The sequence below is a fragment of the Stomoxys calcitrans genome, chromosome 4, assembly GCF_963082655.1.
Source record: "Stomoxys calcitrans chromosome 4, idStoCalc2.1, whole genome shotgun sequence".
In the NCBI taxonomy this organism is placed as follows: domain Eukaryota; kingdom Metazoa; phylum Arthropoda; class Insecta; order Diptera; family Muscidae; genus Stomoxys; species Stomoxys calcitrans.
In genome coordinates this window covers 17,100,136-17,125,300 of record NC_081555.1, presented here as the reverse complement: position 1 = coordinate 17,125,300, position 25,165 = coordinate 17,100,136, and the positions used below count along the sequence as shown (strand labels likewise).

At 39.4% G+C, this 25,165-nt stretch overlaps 2 protein-coding genes across 8 annotated transcripts in view; one reads left to right on the top strand and one right to left on the bottom strand.

Moving 5' to 3' along the window:
- LOC106084131 (uncharacterized) overlaps positions 1–25,165 on the bottom strand; it is a 700,945-nt gene that overhangs the window by 24,634 nt on the left and 651,146 nt on the right. The window lies entirely within an intron of this gene.
- Positions 1–25,165, top strand: part of LOC106084130 (protein sevenless) — a 66,378-nt gene that overhangs the window by 2,376 nt on the left and 38,837 nt on the right. For all 4 annotated transcript variants that reach the window (XM_013247623.2, XM_059366367.1, XM_059366366.1 and 1 more), the window contains exon 2: positions 6,153–7,019. In XM_013247623.2, the coding sequence (XP_013103077.2) occupies positions 6,387–7,019 (633 nt within the window). In that variant the 5' untranslated portion in view covers positions 6,153–6,386. The remainder of the gene's footprint in view (positions 1–6,152; positions 7,020–25,165) is intronic.

The following is a 25,165-nucleotide window of genomic DNA, read 5'->3' as shown; positions in this document are numbered from 1 at the left end:
CAAATGTTGTTCATGTAATAAAAGTTTTATTACAACAACAAGTGTTGAAAGCCATTGAGGCATGAGCAACTGTCAAGATTTGAAAAATTTCTAAAATTTTTCAAATATTGATGTCAAGGTTAAAGAGATTTTTTGAGTGGAAAAATCATTGAACTTTACAAAAAGATAGTTCTAGTAAAAAACGGTCCATGTGCGTAAAAGTTGAGATTTAGATTCTGCTAAAAATTTACAGATGTTAAATAGGAATCGTTTTATAGTGGAGCTATATTGATTTATGACCGACCTGGCGCGTATAGGCAATGGGTGTTGGTGAGCATTTTGTGAGGTTAGGTTAGAATCTACTTTTTTTAACAGACTCACTTAGACTATTTTAGTCCATTGTTATACCAAAGTAATGACAGACCAGGCTGTAGGTGGGAATCGAAACCACGATACTCTAACTTGGCTCTACTGTCGTTAGACATAATAAAACACTGTATGCAAAACTTCATCCAAATCGGAACCCAATTACTATTTCCAGGCCTTTAAGACGTTGTTAGACGTCATAACGAAACGCTCTGCTCAAAATTTTAGCCAAATCTGATAACAATTGCAGCTATATCCAAATCTGAACCGATATAGCCCATTGAGAATCTGCAATGACCTACATCAACAAGTAGTACGAGTATCTGTGCAAAATTTGCAAGCGAATACCTATATTCGAGAATTGTAGAGATGGTAGGACGGTAAGCACGTCCATCAATGATGCTGAACGCCAGGGTTCAATTTCTGGCGAGAGCATCAGAAAAAATGTTCTGCGTTGGTTGTTCCCTCCTAATGCTGGCAACTTTTGTAAGGTATTATGCCACGTAAAAACCTCACCCCAAAAAAATATCGCACCGCGGCACACCGCGGACTCGGCATAAAAAAGGAGGGCTCTTTACATTGAGCTTAAACTTTAATCGGACAGCACTCATTGATATGGGAGAAGTTTGCCCCCGTTCCTTAGTGGAATTTTCATGGGCAAAATTTTCATTTGTCCCGGCAGATCGGTCTATATGACAGCTATATCTAAATATAGTCCGATCAGAACCATATTTAGGTGGGATGTTGGGAGGCCTTAATCTACTCACTGTTTAAAATTTCAGCAAAATCGGGTAATAAATAAAGCTTTTATTGGCTTCAGACCCCTTATCGGCAGATCGGTCTATATGACAGCTATATCTAAATATAGTCCGATGAGAACCATATTTGGGAGGCCTGAAACTACTCACTGTTTAAAATTTCAGAGAAATCGGATAAAAAATAAAGTTTTTATGGGCTTCAGACCCTTTATCCGGAGATCGGTCTATATGGCAGCTATATCTGAATATAGTCCAATCTGAACCATATATAGATCGGAAGTCAGGAGGCTAAAAATAACTCACTGTTTCGAATTTTAGTGAAATCAGTTCAAAAATAAAGCTTTTATGGGCTTTAGACCCTTTATCGGCAGATCGGTCTATATGACAGCTATATCTAAATATAGTCCGATCAGAACCATATTTGAGTCCTGTGTTGGGAGGCCTAAAACTACTCACTGATTCAAATTTCAGCGAAATCGGGTAATAAATAAAGCTTTTATGGGCTTGAGATTCGTTATCGGGAGATCTGTCTATATAGCAGCTATATCTACATATATACTCCGATCAGAACCATATTTAGGACGGATGTCAGGAGGCTAAATATAGCTCACTGTTTTAAATTTTAGCGAAATCAGTTCAAAAATAAAGCTTTAAGGGCTTCAGACCCTATCGGCAGAGGCTTACACAGTTGCAAGTTTCAGCGAAATCGGATAAAAAATAAAGCTTTTATGGGCTTCATACCCTTTATCGGAAGATCGGTCTATATGGCAGCTATATCTAAATATGGACCGATCCAATCCATATTAAGGTCAGGTGTCGGGAAGCCTTGAACTACTTATTGTTTCAAATTTCAGCAAAATCGGATAAAAAATAAAGCATTTATGGGTATTAGACCGCTTACTGCCAGATCGGTCTATATAGAAGCTATATCCAAATATGGTCCGATTTGCCACGTTCAAGAACCTAATTAGCGTGCATCAAAAATACGTATCTGTGCCAAATTTCAGCATAAAATCTCAATTTTTGAAGGCTGTAGAGTAATAACAACAGAAGGACGGACAGACGGACGGACGGACGGACGGACAGACGGACGGACAGACACACTGACATCGTTAAATCTTAGAATTTTACGACGATCCGAAATATATATATTTTGTAGGGTCGGAAATTCATATTTCGATGTGTTGCAAACGGAATGACTAAATGAATATACCCTCTATCCTGCGGTGGTGGGTATAAAAAATTTTAATAAAAATATTTTTAACAAAAAAAGTAATGAAAAAAGTAAAAAAGTAATGAAAACAAGTAAAAAAGTTCGGCCGAGCAAGGCCATGGATCGCATTTTACACTTTCTTTGATTAGCTTTTTCAACTATACAGATAAATCTACAGTTACACATGGGCCGTACTTGTCCTGACTATTAGAAATCATAGAAAAATACCACGTTTAAAATTTCAGCCAAATAAATCATATCGGGCAATAAAAGGATTTAGACCATACTTGGCGTAGTTGTTGGAAGCCTAAGCAACACATCTCATGTAAAATTGCAACCACATTGGATAAGAATTCAAACCAAATCGGAAAAGAATTGCGCCCTTTAAAGGCTCAAGAAGTAAAAATCCATTCTTATGTCAGCTATATCAGGTTTTAAACCGGTCTGAACCATTCCTGGCACAGTTGTTGAAAGTCTAAACAAAATACCTCATCGAAAATTTCAACCAAATCGCAGAAGAATTTCGCCCTATAGAGGCTCGAGAAGTCAAATTCTGAAATCGGTTTATATGACAGCTATATCAGTATGGACCATTCCGGGCACGGTTATTGAAAAGCAAACTGCTCATGTGAAAATTCAGCTAAACCAGATAAGAGTTGCTACCTCTAGAGGCTCGAGAAGTCAAATTCTGAGATCGGTTTACATGGCGGCTATTAGTTTATGGACCGATTTGAACCATACGTGGTGGCACAGTTGTTGGAAGTAACAACCAAACACCTTATGCACAATTTTAACCATTTCGAATAAGAATTGCGCCCTATAGAGATTCAAGAAGTCAAAATCCTATGCTATATGGAGTTGTGGTCTGGTGGACAACAATTCAATAACTCTATCTACTGATCAATGTTCACTGGTATCCAAAGGAAGGTCTAGCTATCTAACACCGCATCAGTGAGGATGGCGACTTCTGTCTCGTCAGGTCATTTTCCTACAAAAACTGACGTGAATTTAAGGCATAGATTGAGATATAAGGGCAAATCCTCTCTGGTGGGAATCAAAACCATTACCCCTGCTTTATCCAGCTCATTACCAAATCGACTATCGATAGGCTTGTGATTTCTTCAACATAGAACAGTTAGCAAATGAGTTCGTTTATATAAATTTAAATCAGAGTCACTGGAGGTGATAATCCAAGATTCGCCCCAGCTGAACTTAGAGTATTTTTTATTTATTTTTATCTTATTGCCTTAAGAATTCAAATCTTTGTAAACTACATCTTCTAATATTGACTCATGCCAAACCAATGAACGCTGCAAATGAATGCTTAACCTTTTTTTGCGGTAAATTTGAACAAAAAATTTTGCCTTATCGCATACATTTAACCGGTTTTATCACGTGCTTTCAATTCCCTGTATTTCTAAAGCAATGTCAGAAGAAAACAAAAAAAAACAAAACAAAGCAACAGCTTATTTGTTAAAATCGAAAAAGTAAAAAAAAAACAATCGAAAAAAAAACAAAAACAATAAACAATTAATGCAAGATCATAAATAATAACAAGAAGGCAAGAGAAACGAGAAAATAACGTAGAAAATAAATTACAATGGGTCTGATGTGTGAAGGCAACATCTACTCTAACGAGGTGGGATGGGGGCGGAAAGGTTTCAATGGGCAATAGATTTGCAATTTTTTTTAATTATAGTGGCAACCCTATAAAAGTGATCAATAAATTGATGAATATTTAATTAAAACAAAAGCAAGGCACAAACAAAATCAAAACAATAAAAATACCTAGTGAACTATAAAACTTGGAAATTTAAATGGGAATTTCTATGGAGAAAACCAATCTGTAAAAAGCTAAAAATAAGAAAACGAAAAAAAACCAAGAAAAAGAAAAATAACTAAAAAAAATTTATTGACTATATTTGAAATCCCAAGTGCACTGTTATATACTGAATAAATTAAAAACATGCGTAATTAAAAAACAAGTGAAAAGGCGTTAAGTTCAGCCGGGCCAAATTGAAGAGGGATGTCAAAGGGCCTTAAACAACTCACTGTCCCAAATTTCGGCGAAATCAGACAATAAATGCGCCTTTTATGGGTCCAAAACCTTAAAACGAGAGATCGGTCTATATGACAGCTATATCCAAATCTGGACCGATCTGAGCCGAAGTAAAGAAAAATGTTATAGGGCCTAACACAACTTACTGTCCCAAATTTCGGCGACATCGGACAATAAATGCGCCTTTTATGGGTCCAAAATCTTAAATCGAGAGATCGGTCTATGTGGCAGCTATATCCAAATCTGGACCAATCTGAGTTGAATTAAAGAAAAATTTTAAAGGGCCTAACACAACTCACTGTTCCAAATTTCGGCGACATCGGACAATAAATGCGCCTTTTATGGGACCAAAACCTTAAATCGATAGATCGGTCTATATGGCAGCAATATCCAAATCTGTACCGATCGGGGCCATATTGCAGAAATATGTTTACGGGCCTTACTTAACTCACTGTTCCAAATTTCGGCGAAATCAGACAATAAATGCGCCTTTTATGGGACCAAAACCTTAAATCGATAGATCGGTCTATATGGCAGCTATATCCAAATCTGAACCGATCTGAGCCAAATTAAAGAAAAATGTTAAAGGGCCTAACACAACTCACTGTCCCAAATTTCAGAGAAATCGGACAATAAATGCGCTTTTTATGGGACCAAAAGCTTAAATCGAGAGATCGGTCTATATGGCAGCAATATCCAAATCTGTACCGATCGGGGCCATATTGCAGAAATATGTTTACGGGCCTTACTTAACTCACTGTTCCAAATTTCGGCGAAATCAGACAATAAATGCGCCTTTTATGGGACCAAAACCTTAAATCGATAGATCGGTCTATATGGCAGCTATATCCAAATCTGGACCGATCTGAGCCAAATTAAAGAAAAATGTTAAAGGGCTTAACACAACTCACTGTCCCAAATTTTGGCGACATCGGACAACAAATGCGCCTTTTATGGGTCCAAAACCTTAAATCGCGAGATCGGTCTATATGGCAGCTATATCCAAATCTGGACCGATCGGGGCCATATTGCAGAAATATGTTTACGGGCCTAACTTAACTCACTGTCCCAAATTTCGGCGAAATCTGACAATAAATGCGCCTTTTATGGGTCCAAAACCTTAAATCGCGAGATCGGTCTATATGGGAGCTATATCCGAATCTGAACCGATCTCAGATCAGTTTAGATTTGGATATAGCTGTCATATAGGCCGATCTCTCAATTTTTGGTTTCGGGCCCGTTAAAGGCGCTTTTATTGTCCGATGTCGCCGAAATTTGGTACGGTGAGTTGTGTTAGGCCCCTCGACATTTTTCTGCAATTTGGCTCAGATCAGTTTAGATTTGGATATAGCTGTCATATAGGCCGATCTCTCGATTTATGGTTTTGACCCCATAAAAGGCGCATTTATAATCCGATTTCGTTAAAATTTGACACAGTGACTTATGTTAGGCTTTTCGACATTCGAGTCGTATATGGTTCAGATCGGTTTACATATGGATATAGCTACCAAAAAGGCCAATATTTTGTTTGAACAATGACTTGTACTTGTAAGACCACTCAATGTCCGCGCCAAATTTGGTCCAAATCGGACCATATTGGGATATAACTGCTATGGGGGCATAAATTATGCATTTTTGACCGGATTATAACGAAACGTGGTTTACATATGCACCCGAGGTGGTGGACCCAGGCGAACTTTAAATCTTTTGACTTGGTTTTCATTTGAGGTTAGACCAAAAACTAAAATTTTAGCACCCTATTATTATCTTCCCACAGATAATGATCAACGATTAATCAAACTAAACTGTCATTAACGGATTCGAAGTAAAAAAAAACAACAAAGAATACAACTCAACTAATTTGATAATTAAAAAACAAAACACCAAAAAAAGAAACTAAAAATAGAATACCGAAAAAAAAAAACCGAAAACCCCCTAATCAAATCACCAACACCATTTTAAATCGCATAAATGTCAAAGTTTGCCAAATGTCAAAGTGTCAAGCTGTAAAATGTCAAATTACAAATCAGCCATAAAATCAACGTCATCAACAACAAAAACAACAAGATTCACATCCATGTCAAAGTCAACAGAAACACCAACACCGCAGCGGCGGCAACAGCAGCAACAACAACAACAACGATATCAAAGAAGCATCACACAGGCTTCTACAAAATTCATTTTAATTAATTTATTAATTTTGCCTCAATGTCTTGTGCTATGTGCGGCCACCACAACTCGACAACAGCAACAACCATTAGAGCATAAATATCAACAAACGCTGGCCTCGAATGCTGCTGCAGCAGCAGCAGCTGATGATGGTGATTCCTTGTCAGTGTTGGCGGTAATAGGGTTGCCAACAATTTCATCGCAGGCAACCTCAGCAAATGTCACTCACAACGCAGCAAGAGAAAATGGAAGTGGAAATGTAACTACCCCAGCTGTTGAAACCGAAGACCAATCAGCCCCTACTGCTGCGACGGCCCCTGCTGTTAATGACCTAAACATGGACATTAATCAATTAATTACCCATTTAACAAATGCAACACTTTTCAATGATGCTTTATCCCAAGAGTACGACACAACTACAGTGTCATTGTTGGGCAATGTTACGCATTCATGTCTGCAGACCTGCATTGAGGAGGTAAGTGATTGAGTGTTTATGTGTGTGTGTGTGTGCTTGTGTGTGGCTCTGGTGGTGATTTGTTAATTACCCCCAAATTGGGGCCATGGTAATGACTATTTGAATATTTTGTTTGGCTAGAGCAAAATAATTTTCTTTCAGTGATAACGACAAAAGACCCCCCTCCCCCAAAGCACTACTCGAAGTGAAAAGTAAACCAATGGGGAGCATTTTGAACTCAAATGAATGTTAAATGGCAATAGAATACGAAACTTATATCAATCATGTCTGTTCCGGTTTTCGAATTCCCAAAATGCAAAAAAAAAAGCTATGTATGCGTATATTTTCCAAACCTTACCATTTTAAGGTTTGAAATCACTTAAGGTTCCTCCTAGAAACTTGTTGCAAGAAATAAGACAAAGAAAATCTTTCGTTTGGGTATGGCTACCCTAGGAATGGGACCCAAACAACATATTCGGATCTATTCCGGTTTCCCCACCCCATTAACCCCCGAAACGGACAAAAGACTGATTGGGATAGTATGGGACCAAAATCAAAGGCACTTGGGAGCATCAAACGATCTGATATTAAAATTTGCCGTCAAGTCTCAGGAAATACGCTGACAAAGGATCTAAAAGTAAACAAGTAAAAGCGTGTAAACAAGTAAAAGTTCGGCCGGGCTGAATCTTGGGAACCCACCACCATGGATTCTGCTAAAATATGGGAGCTATATCTGGTGTTAGACCGATTTGGGCCGTACTTAGTACAGTTGTAGAGACGCATAACATAAAATTTCAGCCAATTTGGACAAAAATTGCGGGTTGTAAGAGTTCAAGAAGTCAAATCGGAAGATCAGTTTATATGGGAGTTATATCAGGTTATAGACCGATTCGGACTGTCCTTAGCAAAAATATTGGAAGTCATAACAGAACATTATGTGCAAAATTTCAGCCAAATCGGACAAAAATTGCGGCTTCTAGTGGCTTTAGAAGTCAAATCGGGAGATCGGTTTATATGGGAGCTATATCAGTTTAAAGACCGATTTGGACGGTACTTGGCACATTTGTTGGATGTCATAACAGCACACTACGTGCAAAATTTCAGCCAAATCGGATTAAAATTGAAGCTTCTTGGGGCTCAAGAATTCAAATCGGGAGATCGGTTTATATGGGACCTATATCAGGTTATTAACCAATTTGAACGGAACTTGGCACAGTTGTTGGATGTCATAACAGAACACTACGTGCAAAATTTCAGCCAAATCGGATTAAAATTGAAGCTTCTTGGGGCTCAAGAAGTCAAATCGGGAGATCGGCTTATATAGGAGCTATATCAGGTTCTTGACCGATTTGAACGGTACTTGACACAGTTATTGGAAGCCATAACAGAACATTATGTGCAAAATTTCAGCCAAATCGGACAAAAATTGCGCCTTCCCGGGCTCAAGAAGTCAAATCGGGAGATCGGTTTATATGGGACCTATATCAGGTTATTAACCAATTTGGACCGTACTTGGCACAGTTATTGGCAGTTATAACAGAACATTATGTGCAAAATTTCATCCAAATCGGACAAAAATTGCGCCTTCCAGGGGCTTAAGAAATCAAATCGGGAGATCGGTTTATTTGGGAGCTATATCCAAATCTGAACCGATATGGCCCATTTACAATCCCCAACAACCTACAGCAATTTTAAGTATCTTTGAAAAATTTCAAGCGGCTAGTTTTACGCGTTCGACCTCTATCGTGATTTCGACAGACGGACGGACAGACATGGCTAGGTCGACTCAGAATATCGAAACGATCAAGAAAAAAATTGAGATATTGAGCGGAAACTTTGAACAAATTCTTTACTTGGTAGGTTAAGTTCGACCGATCTCCCGATTTAAGTTCGTGGGACCATAAAAGGCGCACTTATAAAACGATTTCGCTAAAATTTGCCATAATGAGTTCCCTTGGAAAAGGCTAGTGTTAATACCCTTTTCTTTGGGAAAGGTTTTAGTTTTATTACCCTTTCCCCATGGGAAAGAGTAGTTTTAATACCCTTTTCCTTGGAAAAGGGTAGTTTTAGTACCTTGTCGCTAGGGGAAGGGTATTTTTGGTACCATTTCCCTTGGAGAAGAGTAGCTTTAGTACCTTTTCCCAAACAAAAGGATGGTTTTAGTACCCTTTCGCTTGTGGAAGGGTAGTTTAAGTACCCTTTCCCATCGGAAAAAATAGTTTTAATACCCTTTCCCTTGTGGAAGAGTAGTTTAGTACCCTTCTCCCTTGGGAAGGGTAGTTTTAGTACCCTTTCCCTTGGGGAAGAGTAGTTTTAGTACCCTTTCCCTTGGGAAATTGTAGTTTTAGTACCCTTTCCCTTGGGGAAGAGTAGCTTTAGTACCTTTTCCCAAAGGAAAGGGTAGTTTTAGTACTTTTTCCCAAAGGTAAGGGTAGTTTTAGTACCATTTTCCAAAGTAAATGGTAGTTATAATACCCTTTCCCAAAGGAAATGGTTGTTATAGTACCCTTTCACAAGGGAAATGGTAGTTTTAGTACCCTTTTCCTTGGGGAAGGGTACTTCTAGTACACAATCCCTTGGAAAAAGGTAGTTTTAGTACCCTTTTCCTTGGGAAAGTGTATTTTTATTACCATTTCCCTTGAATAAGGATATTTTTAGTACCATTTCCCTTGGGGAAGAGTAGTTTAAGTACCCTTCTCCTTGGGGAAGGGTAGTTTTAGTACCCTTTCCCTAGGGGAAGGGTAGTTTTGTACCCTTTCCCTAGGGGAAGGGTAGTTTTGTACCCTTTCCCTTGGGGAAGAGTAGTTTTAGTACCCTTTCCCTTGGCAAAGGGGGAAAGGGGATACTAAAACTACCCTTCTCCTTGGGGAAGGTTAGTTTTAGTACCCTTTCCCTAGGGGAAGGGTAGTTTTGTACCCTTTCCCTTGGGGAAGAGTAGTTTTAGTACCCTTTCCCTTGGAAAATTGTAGTTTTAGTACCCTTTCCCTTGTGGAAGAGTAGCATTAGTACCTTTTCCCAAAGGAAAGGGCAGTTTTAGTACCCTTTCCCAAAGGAAAGGATAGTTTAAATACCCTTTTCCAAAGCAAATGGTAGTTATAGTACCCCTTCCCAAGGGAAATGGTAGTTATAGTACCCTTTCCCAAGGGAAATGGTAATTTTAGTACCCCTTCCCTTGGGAAAGGGTATTTTTAGTACCAATTCCCTTGAAAAAAGGTAGCTTTCATACCCTTTCTCTTGGAGTAGGGTAGTTTCAGTACCATTTCCCTAGGGGAAAAGTAGCTTTAGTACCTTTCCCAAGGGAAAAGGTAGTTTTAGTGCGCTTTCTCTTGGGGAAGGGTACTTTAAGTACCCTTTTCCTTCTGGAAGGGTAGTTTCAATACCCTTTTACTTTGGGAAGGGTAGTTTCAGTACCCTTTTCCTTGGGCAAGTGTAGTTTACTATTTACTATTTTTAATTCCTTTTTCCTGGGTGGGATGGAAGGTCGATTGCCCTCTGACATATCCTTTCATTTGAATACAATATATTCTCGGTCGTCCTACATGACAGTTTGGTGTCCTAAGACCCAAAAGACATTTTATTTGAGTCCTTTACTGTCACGATATACATGTCCTGCTGAACGGCAGGACGACTGGACGTGACCCTGTAATCTTCTTTAAAATACCATTCATTTGATACCCATATTGCCCAAATCGGTGAAAGAGTCCCGTTGGAGGGGTTTTTCGGGGGTGGGGGACCCCCCGGACACTTTGGGTGAAATTTGTATACCAAGTTCATACTCTATTCTTGAATACCTTTCGTTTGATACCCATATTGTCCCAATCGGAAAACATGTCCGTTCGGGGGGTTTTGGGATCGGGCATCCCCCCAGGTTATTTGACCTCAACATTTTATACCAATTTCGTGTTTTTGGGGTGACATACGAAATTTCGCTTAAATCGGTGCACGCATCTCCGAGATCTGGGAAAGGGGGTGGGTCCTTGAATGTCTAACATTTGCTAAGGTCAGTTTCGCCACTAAGAATGTGTATCAATTGTTTAGCTTTCGATTGCGTAGAAACGTGTTTTACAGTTTTTGTCCATAAACAATGTTTTATGTAGATTTGGCGATAAATTTCATGCCTATGAACATTTCCCGGTTGGCTTGAAAAAAAACTTTATGATTGGCTTTTGGTTTGTTTATCAAAACATGCTAAGAATGCAACATCTTAAGCCAATTGTAGAAAAAAATGTTTTTTGTTTATCATTAATGATTGTTTTTTTTTTACAAACTAAGATGTCATAATTATGGGGGTGTTGGCAAAAAAAAAACCAAAACACTTGATATTGTGGCTATTTTAATTAAATTGTTTGTATGATAAGAACGTTGCTTCATAATCAACGTTGAGAGATGTTTTTTAAACAGAAAGAGCAGACATCACGTCCGATATAGGGAAATAAAAAAAAACAAAACACGATTTTTTTAAGAAATTTTAAAAAATGACCTATGCTTAATAGCCAGCTTTGCTTTAATTAGGGTTAAGGGGATAAGAAAGCCAAAAAAAAAATCTTAATTAAAACTTCTTTCAAAGTTATTGCATATTTTTCACTTCGCCTTACCTCTGTTTCCATGGAAATGTTACAAAAAAAAAACAAATATAAATTCCATGAGGCTTTAAGCCCCCATGGGGGTAGGGGGTAGAGGCGCTTTTAATGAAAAAATGCAAAAAACTCAAAATAATGTTAAGGTTAAAGAAATTAAGAGCAGGCCTGTCTGATTTATTTTTTCTATTTTTTTTTGCTTCTTCTGCTGGGTAATATTTTCATTCTACACAATTGTTGTTGTTTTTTTTTTTTGTATTCAGAGATGATTTTGAGATGAAGCCTGGCTGACTGCATTCTTTTGTTATTTAACACAAATTTGCCGTCATAAATCTTACACTTCGCCAGAGAAATAAGTTTTGTGTTGTTGATTTTCTTTGCTTTCTTCTTTGTTAAATAAAATTTCCTATTTGTTGTTTTTTTTTTAGTTGCTTACAAAAGAAAAGTGGCATGAAAGAGCGTTTGAATAGGCGTTTAACATAAGAAAAGATCTAGTTCATCGTTTGCGTCATGAATTTGACATCAAAAGGAGTTTGAAATATTAAGAGGGGAATACGCTACCCTTGGAAAGAAGGGAAGCTGGGGTGAAATGAAAATTTTTTTTGAATTTTTTCGATAAAAAAAATTACGCCCAAACCTTTCATGTGACCTGTAACCTTTCATGTGAGCCACATATTGGCATGGTCGAAAAATTTTTACCCTTTGGGGGGGGTGTTTTGGGGAAGGGGTGATGCCCTAAATACATTGGATATCAAGTTCGTATTCTACTCCCAAATACCTTTTTTGGAGCCCCATATTGCGATGGTCAGTAAAAAATAGCTGTTTGTGGGGTATTTCGGGAAAGGGGTAGACCCCCAGAAAATTGGTCCCGAAAGTGGGTATCAATTCTTGCTCTGCCTCCCAATAGCTTTCATTTAAGCCCCACATTGACATGGTTGGTAAATATGCCCGATTTAGTGGTATTTTGGGAGGTGAGGTGGTCCCCCATTCACTAAGCCTTGAAAATATGGTTGCCCAAAAAGTAATTGCGGATTTTTTAAAAGAAAGTAAATGCATTTTTAATTAAACTTAGAATGAACTTTAATCAAATATACTTTTTTTAGACTTTTTTTTTTAAGCAAGCTTAAAGTAACAGCTGATAACTGACAGAAGAAAGAATGCAATTACAGAGTCACAAGCTGTAAAAAAATTTGTCAACGCCGACTATATGAAAAATCCGCAATTACTTTTTGGGCAACCCAATATATCAGCATCATGCTCTATTCTCATATATTTGAACCCCATATTGCCATTGGCTTCAAAATTGGATATTAAATACGTTTTCTTATCTCAAATACCATTCACTTAAACCTCTTATTGAAAAAGCCAGCAAATATGTCCGGTTTGGTGTATGAATATCGAGCTCCACAGTCTTGAAGACCCAAATTGTCTTGGTGAGCAAATACGTCCTACTTGGGGGTTGTTATGGTGGAGGGACGTCCCCTAGACAGTTGGTACCGAATATTGATGGCAGATTCATGGTCTACTCCCATATACCCATGACCGGTTTTGGGGTGTGTTTTGGGGTATGGGGCGGCCACTCAGTGACTTGGCTTTGAAAATATATATCAGATTCGTGTTCTACTCTAAAATACCTCTTATTTGAGCCTCATATTGCAATGGTCAGTAAATACTTCCTATTTGGGTGGTGTTATGGGGGTGGGGTGGCCCCATAGACACTTTTCCCGAACATTGATATCAGATACGTGCTTTACTTCCAAAGACCTTTCATTTGAGCCCCATATTGTTTTGGTCGTAAATTTGCCTTCTTTAAGGAATGGACGGGCCCTCAACCACTTGGTCCCACATCTGGATATCATATTCGTGTTCTACACTCAACTACCTTTTATTTAAGCCCCATATTGCCATGGTCAGTAAATAAGTCCTGTTTGGGGGGTGTTTTGGGGAAGGGTTGGACCCTCAGAAACGTTGTCCCAAATTTGGATATCAGATTCGTATTTTATTCGCAAATATCTTTCATTTGAGTCCCATATTGCCATGGTCGATAAATATGTCCGATTTAGGGGTGTGTTGGGGGATGGGGTGGTCCCCCCAACCCTTCGTCCAACAATTGGATATCAGATACGTTTTCTAATCTTAAATACCTTTCATTTGAGTCCCATATTGTCGTGATGGGGGTATATATATATTTGGTAGGATTTGGGGTGGGGCGCCCACCCTAGGTACCCCATCCAAAATTTGGATACCAAATTTTTGTTTGTAGGTTACTGTAAGAGAGCACACAAAATTTCGCTTAAATCGCACCACCCATCTCTGAGATCTGGCGTTTCTGAAAATTAGGGTAAGGGGGAGGGTCCGCTCCCCCTTCAGATATCAAAAAATGTAGTATCCTATTTTCACCACGGGATCATTATGCACCAATAGTGAAAATTTCAAAAAATCGGTTCAGCCGTTTCTGAGTCTATTAGGAACACACAAACGAACACAAATTAATTTTTATACCCTCCACCATAAGATGGGGGTATACTAATTTCGTCATTCTGTTTGTAACTACTCGAAATATTCGTCTGAGACCCCATAAAGTATATATATTCTTGATCGTCGTGACATTTTATGTCGATCTAGACATGTCCATCCGTCCGTCCGTCTGTCTGTCGAAAGCACGCTAACTTCCGAAGGAGTAAAGTTAGCCGCTTGAAATTTTGCACAAATACTTTTTATTAGTGTAGGTCGGTTAGTATTGTAAATGGGCCATATCGGTCCATATTTTGATATAGCTGCCATATAAAGCGATCTTGGGTCTTGACTTCTTGAGCCTCTAGAGGGCGTAATTCTCATCCGATTTCACTGAAATTTTGCACATAGTGTTTTAGTATCACTTCTAACAACTGTGGCAAGTATGGTTCAAATCGGTCCATAACCTGGTATAGCTGTCATATAAACCGATCTGGGATCTTGACTTCTTGAGCCTCTAGAGGTCGCAATTATTATCCGATTTGCCTGAAATTTTGTACGACGGATCCTCTCATGACCATCAACATACGTGTTTATTATGGTCTGAATCGGTCTATAGCCCGAAACAGCTCCCATATAAATCGATCTCTCTATTTTACTTTTTGAGCCCCCAAAGGGCGCAATTCTTATTCGAATTGGCTGACATTTTACACAGGTCTCCAACATATAATTTAATTGTGGTCCAAACCGGACCATATCTTGATATCGCTCTAATAGCAGAGCAAATCTTTTCTTATATCCTTTTTTTGCCTAAGAAGAGATGCCGGGAAAAGAACTCAACAAATGCGATCCATGGTGGAGGGTATATAAGATTCGGCCCGGCCGAACTTAGCACGCTTTTACTTGTTTAGTTTCTTGGCTTTTGCCTTTTGCCTAGTGTATGTGGTATTTTAATAGCCGACAGCACAATTTTTCTATTTTTAAATACCTACACCATTTTATTTGTATTGCATTAAGTCCTTTCAATAGTGATGACAATGGACATATCTTCCATTGTCATCACCATCTGTATGTGTGTCTGTATGAGAGTGTGTGTGCTAAGCATTGTAATTCAATTGTTGCTACAATAGTTGACTATACAACACAAACAATACCAATGAACTAAATGACTTTATTTACACTTGCCATCCTTACCATTGAAAAGCATTTTGTCAAGCATAACTGAAATCTTTGTGCAAACCCCTAACCCCTCCCTAAACGACCATTAAATGCTTTCAAAGTGCAACTTAAACCATAGAGTGAGCATGCTGTTCACTTCTCCGCCCACCTTCTCTTCCCTAACATTTCAACAAAACATTTCAAATGGAAAATATCGTTGTGTTGTTCTCTCTCTCTCCCTCTCTCTCTCTCTCTTACTCTCCAACGGTATTTTTTTCTTTGAATTTCTATGTTGCATGAAGGTTAGAGAGTTCTACATTTGTTTGCCCAATGCAAACAATTTGAGTTTGTTTGACAAAAGCAAGAGCATAAAAAACTTCAGTTGCTTGATGTTATTTTTTTTTTTTGTTCTGAGCTTAGAAATTCCTTTGGTCACATTACGCCGTTTTGCAGTCTCATTGCTTCTCATATTTCCTGACCATACACACAAAAGTGGGTGGTTTTCCTCGGGCTCTATTTATCTTGTACTTTGTTGTCATCGTTTTGATATTCCATAGCGCAATTATAGCATTAATCGCAAAGTTGGTAATTTACACTGAGAAAAAAATATGGAAACATTTGTGAAAAACTAAATTATAAGATTTTTTTATACACCACCACCAAAGGGTATTCAAAGTTTGTGCATTTGTTTGCAACGCTAAGAAGGAGAAGAGCAAGACCCATTGATATGTTTACCGATCGACTAAGAATCACTTTCTGATTTGATTTCTCTCAAGTACCTTTCGTTTGAATCCCATATTGTTCCGATCGGCCTACATGTCCGTTTGGGGGTGATTTTTGGGATGGGGCGGCACCCCTGGGACTTGAGCCCATATTTTATATAAAAGTTTCGTATTCTACTTCCAACTACCTTTCATTTGATACCCATATTGGCACAATTGGTTAACTTGCCGTTTTTGAGCGGTTTTTTTTTGGGGGGGGGGGGGGGGGTGGGCGTCCCTCCCCACGTCTATTTGAACCCAAAGTTTTATACCAATTTTTTGTTTTTGGTTTACCAAGGTGACACAAAAAATTTCACTTAAATCGCCGCAATCATCTCCGAGATCAGGCGTTTTTGACAATTGTGGCTAGGGGGAGGGTCCGCCCGCCCCCTCGTGGTTATTAAAAAAAGTGAAAATTTAATGTCTGTGAAAATTTAATGTCTATAGCTAACATACAAACAAATATACCCACCACCATAGGATGGGAGTATACTTATCTAGTTATTCCATTTGTAACACCTTGAAATATTGATCTTCGACCCCATAAAGTATATAAAGGGTGATTTTTTTGAGGTTAGGATTTTCATGCATTAGTATTTGACAGATCACGTGGGATTTCAAACATGGTGTCAAAGAGAAAGATGCTCAGTATGCTTTGACATTTCATCATGAATAGACTTACTAACGAGCAACGCTTGCAAATCATTTTCAGTGAATCATTTTCAGTGAAATCATTTTCAGTGAATCGACAAATTTTGTTCAGCGATGAGGCTCATTTCTGGTTGAATGGCTACGTAAATAAGCAAAATTGCCGCATTTGGAGTGAAGAGCAACCAGAAGCCGTTCAAGAACTGCCCATGCATCCCGAAAAATGCACTGTTTGGTGTGGTTTGTACGCTGGTGGAATCATTGGACCGTATTTTTTCAAAGATGCTGTTGGACGCAACGTTACGGTGAATGAACACATTTCGAACCGAACACTGATTTTGGTAAACTGAGTGCGAAACTTGGTCACAATCGCATTAATTGTTTGCTCACTTGGTCGATTATGTAGACCATAAATCGGACGTAAAGCGCGAAACACATTTCGAACCGAACACTGATTTTGGTAATAAAATTCAATGATTTGCAAGCGTTGCTTGTTAGTAAGTCTATTCATGATGAAATGTCAAAGCATACTGAGCATCTTTCTCTTTGACACCATGTCTGAAATCCCACGTGATCTGTCAAATACTAATGCATGAAAATCCTAACCTCAAAAAAATCACCCTTTATATACCGGATCGTCTCGATATTCTGAGTCTATCCAGCCATGTCCTTCCGTCCGCCTATCGAAATCCCGATATCGGTCGAACGCGTAAAGCTAGCCGCTTGAAATTTTGCACAGATATTTCTTATTAATGTAGGTCATTGGGTATTGCAAATGGGCCATATCGGTTCAGATTTGGATATAGCCCCCATAGAAACCGATCCTCGGATTTGACTTCTTGAGCCCCTAGAAGCATAAATTCTCATCCAAATTGGCTAAAATTTAAAACAAGGACTTAAGTTATGCCTGCCGACATCCATGCCAGGTATGATCCGAATCGGCCTATAACCAGATACAGTCCCCATATAAACCGATCCCCGGATTTGACTTCTGCAGCTCTTAAAAACCTCAATTTTCATTCGATTTTGCTGAAATTTGGAACAAAGACTTGAGTTAAGACTGCCACCATCCATGCCAGGTATGATCCGAATCGGCCTATAAACAGGTATAGCCCCCTTATACACCGATCGCCAGATTTGACTTTTTTAGCCCTTAGAGGCCTCAAGTTTCATCCGATTTGGCTGAAATTTGGAACAAAGACTTGAATTAAGACTGCCAACAACTGCTACAAGTGTGATCTGAATCGGTCTATAAACCGGTATAGCCCCCTTATACACCGATCCCCGGTTTTGAATTCTTGAGCCCTTACAAGCCTAAATTTTCATCCAATTTGGCTGAAATTTGGAATAAAAGCTTGAGTTATGGCTTACAATATCCATGCCAAGTATGATCAGATTCGGTATATAAACATATATAGCCCCCATATAAACCGATCCCCGGATTTGACTTCTTGAGCCCTTAGAGGCCTCAGGTTTCATTCGATTTGGCTGGAATTTAATACAAGGACATGAATTATGACTGCCAACATCCATGCCAAGTATGATATGAATCGGTCTATAAACAGATATAGCCCCCATATAAACCGATCCCCGGATTTGACTTCTAGAGCCCTTAGAAGCCTCAATTTTCATTTGATTTGGCTGAAATTTGGACCAAAACCCTATCTTATGTCTAAAAACTTCCATGCCAAGTTTTATCGGAATCGGTCAATATGGTGATGTAGGCCCCCCTAAGTACCGAGATCCAGATATGACTTCTTGAGACCAAAATAATTCAAATACAAACTCAGTTAATAAGGGTAATATTTTAGAGGAATTCATGGTGATGGGTACTCTAAATTCGGCGCGGCCGAACTTAAAACGCTATATTCGTCCATCTGATCGTCCGTCCGTCTATCTGTTCGTCTGTTTGTCCATCTGCCCGTGTGTCTAATCGTCTGTCTATCTGTACGCCCATCTGTCTGTCCATCTGTACTCCCATCCGTCTGTCCATCTGTATGTCTGTCCGTCCGTCTCTCTGAGCCACTGTCTGTCTTTCCGTCTGACTGTCTGTCCGTCTTTCCGTATGTCCATTCGTCTGTTGCTCTGACTGCTTTTCCATGTTTAAAACTGAAGAACTCGGCTTTATTGGTATACTAGCAGGACAGGGCCCGCTCCGCTGCGCCTTATTTTATTCTCTTATTTTATCTGAGCCCTTTATTGGCACGGCCAGCAAAAAGTCCTGTTTGGGGCGCTGGTACGACCTTTCAGATATTTCTCCCCAATGTGGTGCTCTACTCCCAAATTACGGCGGTGTTGTTGGGGGTGAGGTGGACCCCCTTTCATTTGAGCCTAATACTGTCATTATTGGTCTATATTTCCATTTGGCCGCCCTAGACATCCCATCCTAAATAAGTATACCGAATTTCTGATTTCGAGTTATTATAAACAAACTAAATTTAATGTTAATCGCCCCATCCAGGGGTAAGGGGAGGGTACGCTAATTAAAGTTTTGATGTTCACATTTCTTTCTTTTGGTTTTGGTGGTGGATTGGAATAGAAAAACCCTTTGCCCCGAAAGTGTTTATCAGATTCATACTCTACTTCCCAAAACCACATTTGAGCTACATATTGGTATAGTCGGTATATATGTGTGGTTCAGATCGAGGGTTTATGAGATGAGTCGTCCCTGAAACACTTGGTCATAAAACAGATATCAGATTTAAGCCCCTTACCCACGCACTTAGTCCTGAAACTCTATCAGTATCGTGCACTACTGTTAAATTCGTTTTATTTGAGCCGCAATTGCAATTGGTTTAGGGGAGTTAGTGGGGTGAGACGACCCCCAAACACTTCGCCTCAAAAGTGGATAAAAAATGCACCCCCAGACATCAAGGAATACATTTTCATATCAGATTTTTATTATACTATTAAATACCTTTCATTTAATATCCATATTGTCCTAATCGGCAAATATGTTCTGTTGAGGGGTTTTGAAAGATGGAATACATATTTATATCAACTTTTTACTCTACTTTCAAAAAGCTATCATTTAATACCCATATTGCCCAAAAGCGATAAAAGTGTCCTGTTGGGAGGTGTTTTTGGGGTGGGGGACCCCCCGACGCTAAGGGTGAAATTTTTATGCCAAGTTCATACTCTACTCTTAAATATCTTTCATTTGATACCCATATTGTCCCAGTTGGTAAATTTGTCCGTTCGGGTGGGTTTTGAGATGGGGCGTCCCCCCGGATAGTTGACCCCAAAATTTTAAAACAATTTCGTGTTTTTGGGATACCATGAGATGGCGTACAAAATTTCGCTTAAATCGGTGCACGCATCTCCGAGATCTGGCGTTTTTGAAAATTGGGGTAAGGGGGAGGGTCCGCCTCCCCTTGGGATATCAAAAAATTTAGTACCCTGTAAAAATTTCATGAAAACCGGTTCAGCTGTTAGCCTCCGACTATACGGAACAGACAAACAAACAAACAAAGAGCAACAATTCCATTTTTATATAATAGAAGATATCTTGATATAGCCCGCCTTTTTACCGGTGTGCGGATTTAGGGTCTGTTGATTAAGGTCGATATCCTTGCCGTCAAGATGGTGGTCAAGATCAGACCACATTCGGAGAGAGGTGACATATGTATGGACCAATTTCCCAATCAAGGGTCTTAAGCCCATAATAGCCAAATATTGGGTTGCCCAAAAAGTAGCGGATATTTCATATAGTCGGCGTTGACAAATTTTTTCACAGCTTCTGACTCTGTAATTGCATTCTTTCTTCTGTCAGCTATCAGCTGTTACTTTTAGCTTGCTTTAGAAAAAAAGTGTAAAAAAAGTATATTTGATTAAAGTTCATTCTTAGTTTTATTAAAAATGCATTTACTTTCTTTTAAAAAATCCGCAATTACTTTTTGGGCAACCCAATATATTCCTGTTGATGGGAATCAAAAGTTCAGCAAGGCCTAACAAAAGGCGCTTTTACTCGCCTTTTTAATCTAACGATACAATTTCAAACCAAAGTGCTTAGTATTAAATATTTACCCTATTTATTGTTTTTTTTTTTGTCATTCTATTCTTCATTAGGTTAATTGACCATATTCGTTACGTGCGACATTTGAAGCAAACATTTTTAAATGGCTTTCAATGAGAGTTGGGTTTCCGTATGTGAGTGTGGCATTATTTTGTGGCATTTTATTCCACAACTGTGTAATGTTTTATTAAATGCTCAAATGCCCACATAGCAATTATTGCATGAACATCAAAATCAATTAGAAGCAGTACGGTTAAATGGTAACAACCCAGCAAACATTTTGCCAAAAATTTCGAAAAAAAAAACAAAAAAAAGCTTATGAAAGTTTGATGAGTAGGAAGACAGTTGGAGAAAAACTAAACAAACAACTACACCATAGGTGGTGGTGGGCTATGCAGCCTTGGTTATTTCAAAAACATCCAGAAATATTGATCTAGGTTAGGTTAGACTGGCTACGGTTACAGTAGCACTTCGACAACAAACTCATTTAGACTTTCATATTTGAAGAGATGGCCATATACCCTATAAATTCTCAAACCCATATGGGGGAATATGGGGAATTTATCGCAAATTCCCAACATATGGGAATTTATAGCGTATTTACTGGGTGGATACCCATTTCTCCATATTTGTTTCTTCCTTTTCTTCTCCTTTGCTAATATTTTTAAGTTTTTGCTTAACCAAATGTTTGCTGGGTTATTTCTAGTATGACTCTGTTACTCCACCAACGTTCGTTTGTTTGGTGCTGACGGGATAGTTGCTGTTCTATGTCAATTACCTTGTCACTCGAGAAGAGAGTTTTTTTCTTCTCATTTTTAAATAGTTTGTCTTGTGACACACATACATTAAGTAAGGCAAGAATTTGTGGCCATCTATACTATGGAAATACAGCCAAGAAAAAAAATTAAAAAAAAAATGTTATCATCAAAAGAGTGAAATATGCAAAATATCGTCATACTTGAACAACGAATGGCATCTGTAAAAATTGCAAATTGTGCCCATGAACATACCACAAACTTCTCACCTATCAATGAGTGCAGTCCGATTCAAGTTTTTAAGCTCAGTGATAAGAGGGCCTCCTATTTATAGCCGAGTCTGAACGGCGTGCCGCGGTGCCACACCTCTTTGGAGAGAAGTTTCACATGGCATAGTACCTCACAAATGTAGCCAGCATTAGGACGGGAAAACCACCGTTGACATTTTTTTTCTGATGCTCTCGCCAGGATTCGAACCCAGGCGTTCAGCATCATAGGCGGACATGCTAACCTCTGCGCTACGGTGGCCCTAAATGCCACCTGTATTTTGTCTAAAATAATCAATGGACGGACAAACAGACAGATTGAAGAAATCGCCCAAATTGAACTTGGACTTTTTTTTGAGACTATCGGTATATTAATCAGTGTTATTGAAGCCTAACCATTTATTTCAGTTCAACCATTTACTCTGTTGTACCTTAATCGGTAGAAGTTGAGGTCTTAGACAGGGGAGGGATACGCCAAAATCGAATCCCTGCTCAGTAATTTTGAGCAGGGATTTGGAGCGCAGCCGGGATTTGGAGGGGAAAACCACCGTTGACATTTTTTTTCTGATGCTCTCGCCAGGATTCGAACCCAGGCGTTCAGCATCATAGGCGGACATGCTAACCTCTGCGCTACGGTGGCCTTGAATGCCACCTGTATTTTGTCTTAAATAATCAATGGACGGACAGACAGACAGACTGAAGAAATGGCCCAAATTGAACTTGGCTTTATTTTTAGACTATCGGTATATTAATCAGTGTTATTGAAGCCTAACCATTTATTCCAGTTCAACCATTTACTCTGTCGTATCTCAATCGGTAGGAGTTGAGGTCTTAGACAGGGGAGGGATACGCCAAAATCGAATCCCTGCTCAGTAATTTTGAGCAGGGATTTGGAGCGCAGCCGGGATTTGGAGGGGAAACCACCGTTGAAATTTTTTTTTCTCATGGTCTCGCCAGGATTCGAACCCAGGCGTTCAGCATCATTGGCGAACATGCTAACCTCTGCGCTACGGTGGCCTTGAATGCCACCTGTATTTTGTCTTAAATAAATAATCAATGGACGGACAGACAGACAGACTGAAGAAATCGCCCAAATTGAACTTGGACTTTATTTTGAGACTGTCGGTATATTAATCAGTGTTATTGAAGCCTAACCATTTATTTCAGTTCAACCATTTACTCTGTCGTATCTCAATCGGTAGGAGTTGAGGTCTTAGACAGGGGAGGGATACTCAGTAATTTTGAGCAGGGATTTGGGGCGCGGCCGGAGCGGGGTCGGAGCTAAAGCGGAGAGGTCCAGTATTTACTATAGAGGGAACGAAAATTGTTCTATGTCGGGCAGATTGGCTTGCAATCTCAATCCCGCTACGGCCACTCTGCCCCCCATCACGCTCAAGCCATGCCCCACTCCGAATCCCTGATTTTGAGATTATGGGTATACCTAAGGGCGTGCCTGCCTGTTCCCTTTCTTAGCGCTGTAGACAAATGGCCAAGTACCCTTTACCATAGAATTGGTGTAGGATACAGGCTATTATTATACCCTCCACCATAGGATGGGGGGTATACTAATTTCGTCATTCTGTTTGTAACTACTCGAAATATTCGTCTGAGATCCCATAAAGTATATATATTCTTGATCGTCGCGACATTTTATGTCGATCTAGCCATGTCCGACCGTCTGTCCGTCCGTCTATCCGTCCGTCTGTCCGTCCGTCTGTCCGTCCGTCTGTCCGTCCGTCCGTTTGTCTGTCGAAAGCACGCTAACTTCCGAAGGAGTAAAGCTAGCCGCTTGAAATTTTGCACAAATACTTCTTATTAGTGTAGATAGGTTGGTATTGTAAATGGGCCATATCGGTCCATGTTTTGATATAGCTGCCATATAAACCGATCTTGGGTCTTGACTTCTTGAGCCTCTAGAGTGTGCAATTCTTATCCGATTGGAATGAAATTTTGCACATAGTGTTTTGATATCACTTCCAATAACTGTGCCGAGTATGGTTCAAATCGGTCCATAACCTGATATAGCTGCCTTATAAACCGATCTTGGGTCTTGACTTCTTGAGCCTCTACAGTGCGCAATTCTTATCCGATTGGGATGAAATTTTGCACGGCGTGTTTTGTTATGATATCCAACAACTGTGCCGAGTATGCTTCTAATCGGTCCATAACCTGATATAGCTGCCATATAAACCGATCTTGGGTCTTGACTTCTTGAGCCTCTAGAGGGCGCAATTCTCATCCGATTTGACTGAGATTTTGCACATAGTGTTTTGATATCACTTCCAACAACTGTGCGAAGTATGGTTCAAATCGGTCTATAACCTGATATAGCTGCCATATAAACCGATCTTGAGTCTTGACTTCTTGAGCCTCTAGAGTGCGCAATTCTTATCCGATTGGAATAAAATTTTGCACATAGTGTTTTGATATCACTTCCAACAACTGTGCGAAGTATGGTTCAAATCGGTCTATAACCTGATATAGCTGCCATATAAACCGATCTTGGGTCTTGACTTCTTGAGCCTCTAGAGGGCGCAATTCTCATCCGATTTGACTGAGACTTTGCACATAGTGTTTTGATATCACTTCCAACAACTGTGCGAAGTATGGTTCAAATCGGTCTATAACCTGATATAGCTGCCATATAAACCGATCTTGGGTCTTGACTTCTTGAGCCTCTAGAGGGCGCAATTCTCATCCGATTTGACTGAGATTTTGCACATAGTGTTTTGATATCACTTCCAACAACTGTGCGAAGTATGGTTTAAATCGGTCTATAACCTGATATAGCTGCCTTATAAACCGATCTTGGGTCTTGACTTCTTGAGCCTCTACAGTGCGCAATTCTTATCCGATTGGGATGAAATTTTGCACGGCGTGTTTTGTTATGATATCCAACAACTGTGCCGAGTATGCTTCTAATCGGTCCATAACCTGATATAGCTGCCATATAAACCGATCTTGGGTCTTGACTTCTTGAGCCTCTAGAGGGCGCAATTCTCATCCGATTTGACTGAGATTTTGCACATAGTGTTTTGATATCACTTTCAACAACTGTGCGAAGTATGGTTCAAATCGGTCTATAACCTGATATAGCTGCCATATAAACCGATCTTGAGTCTTGACTTCTTGAGCCTCTAGAGTGCGCAATTCTTATCCGATTGGAATAAAATTTTGCACGACGTGTTTTGTTATGATATCCAACAACTGTGCCGAGTATGGTTTAAATCGGTCCATAACCTGACATGGCTGTCATATAAACCGATCTTGGGTCTTGACTTCTTGAGCCTCTAGAGGGCGCAATTCTCATCCGATTTGACTGAAATTTCGCACGACGTGTTTTGTTATGATATCCAACAACTGTGCCAAGTATGGTTTAAATCGGTCCATAACCTGATATAGCTGCTATATAAACCGATCTTGGGTCTTGACTTTTTGAGCTTTTATAAGTCGCAATTCCTATCCGATTTGGCACAGATTTTGTACAACGGCTTCTTCCATGGCCTACAACATAAGTGTGCAATATGGTATGA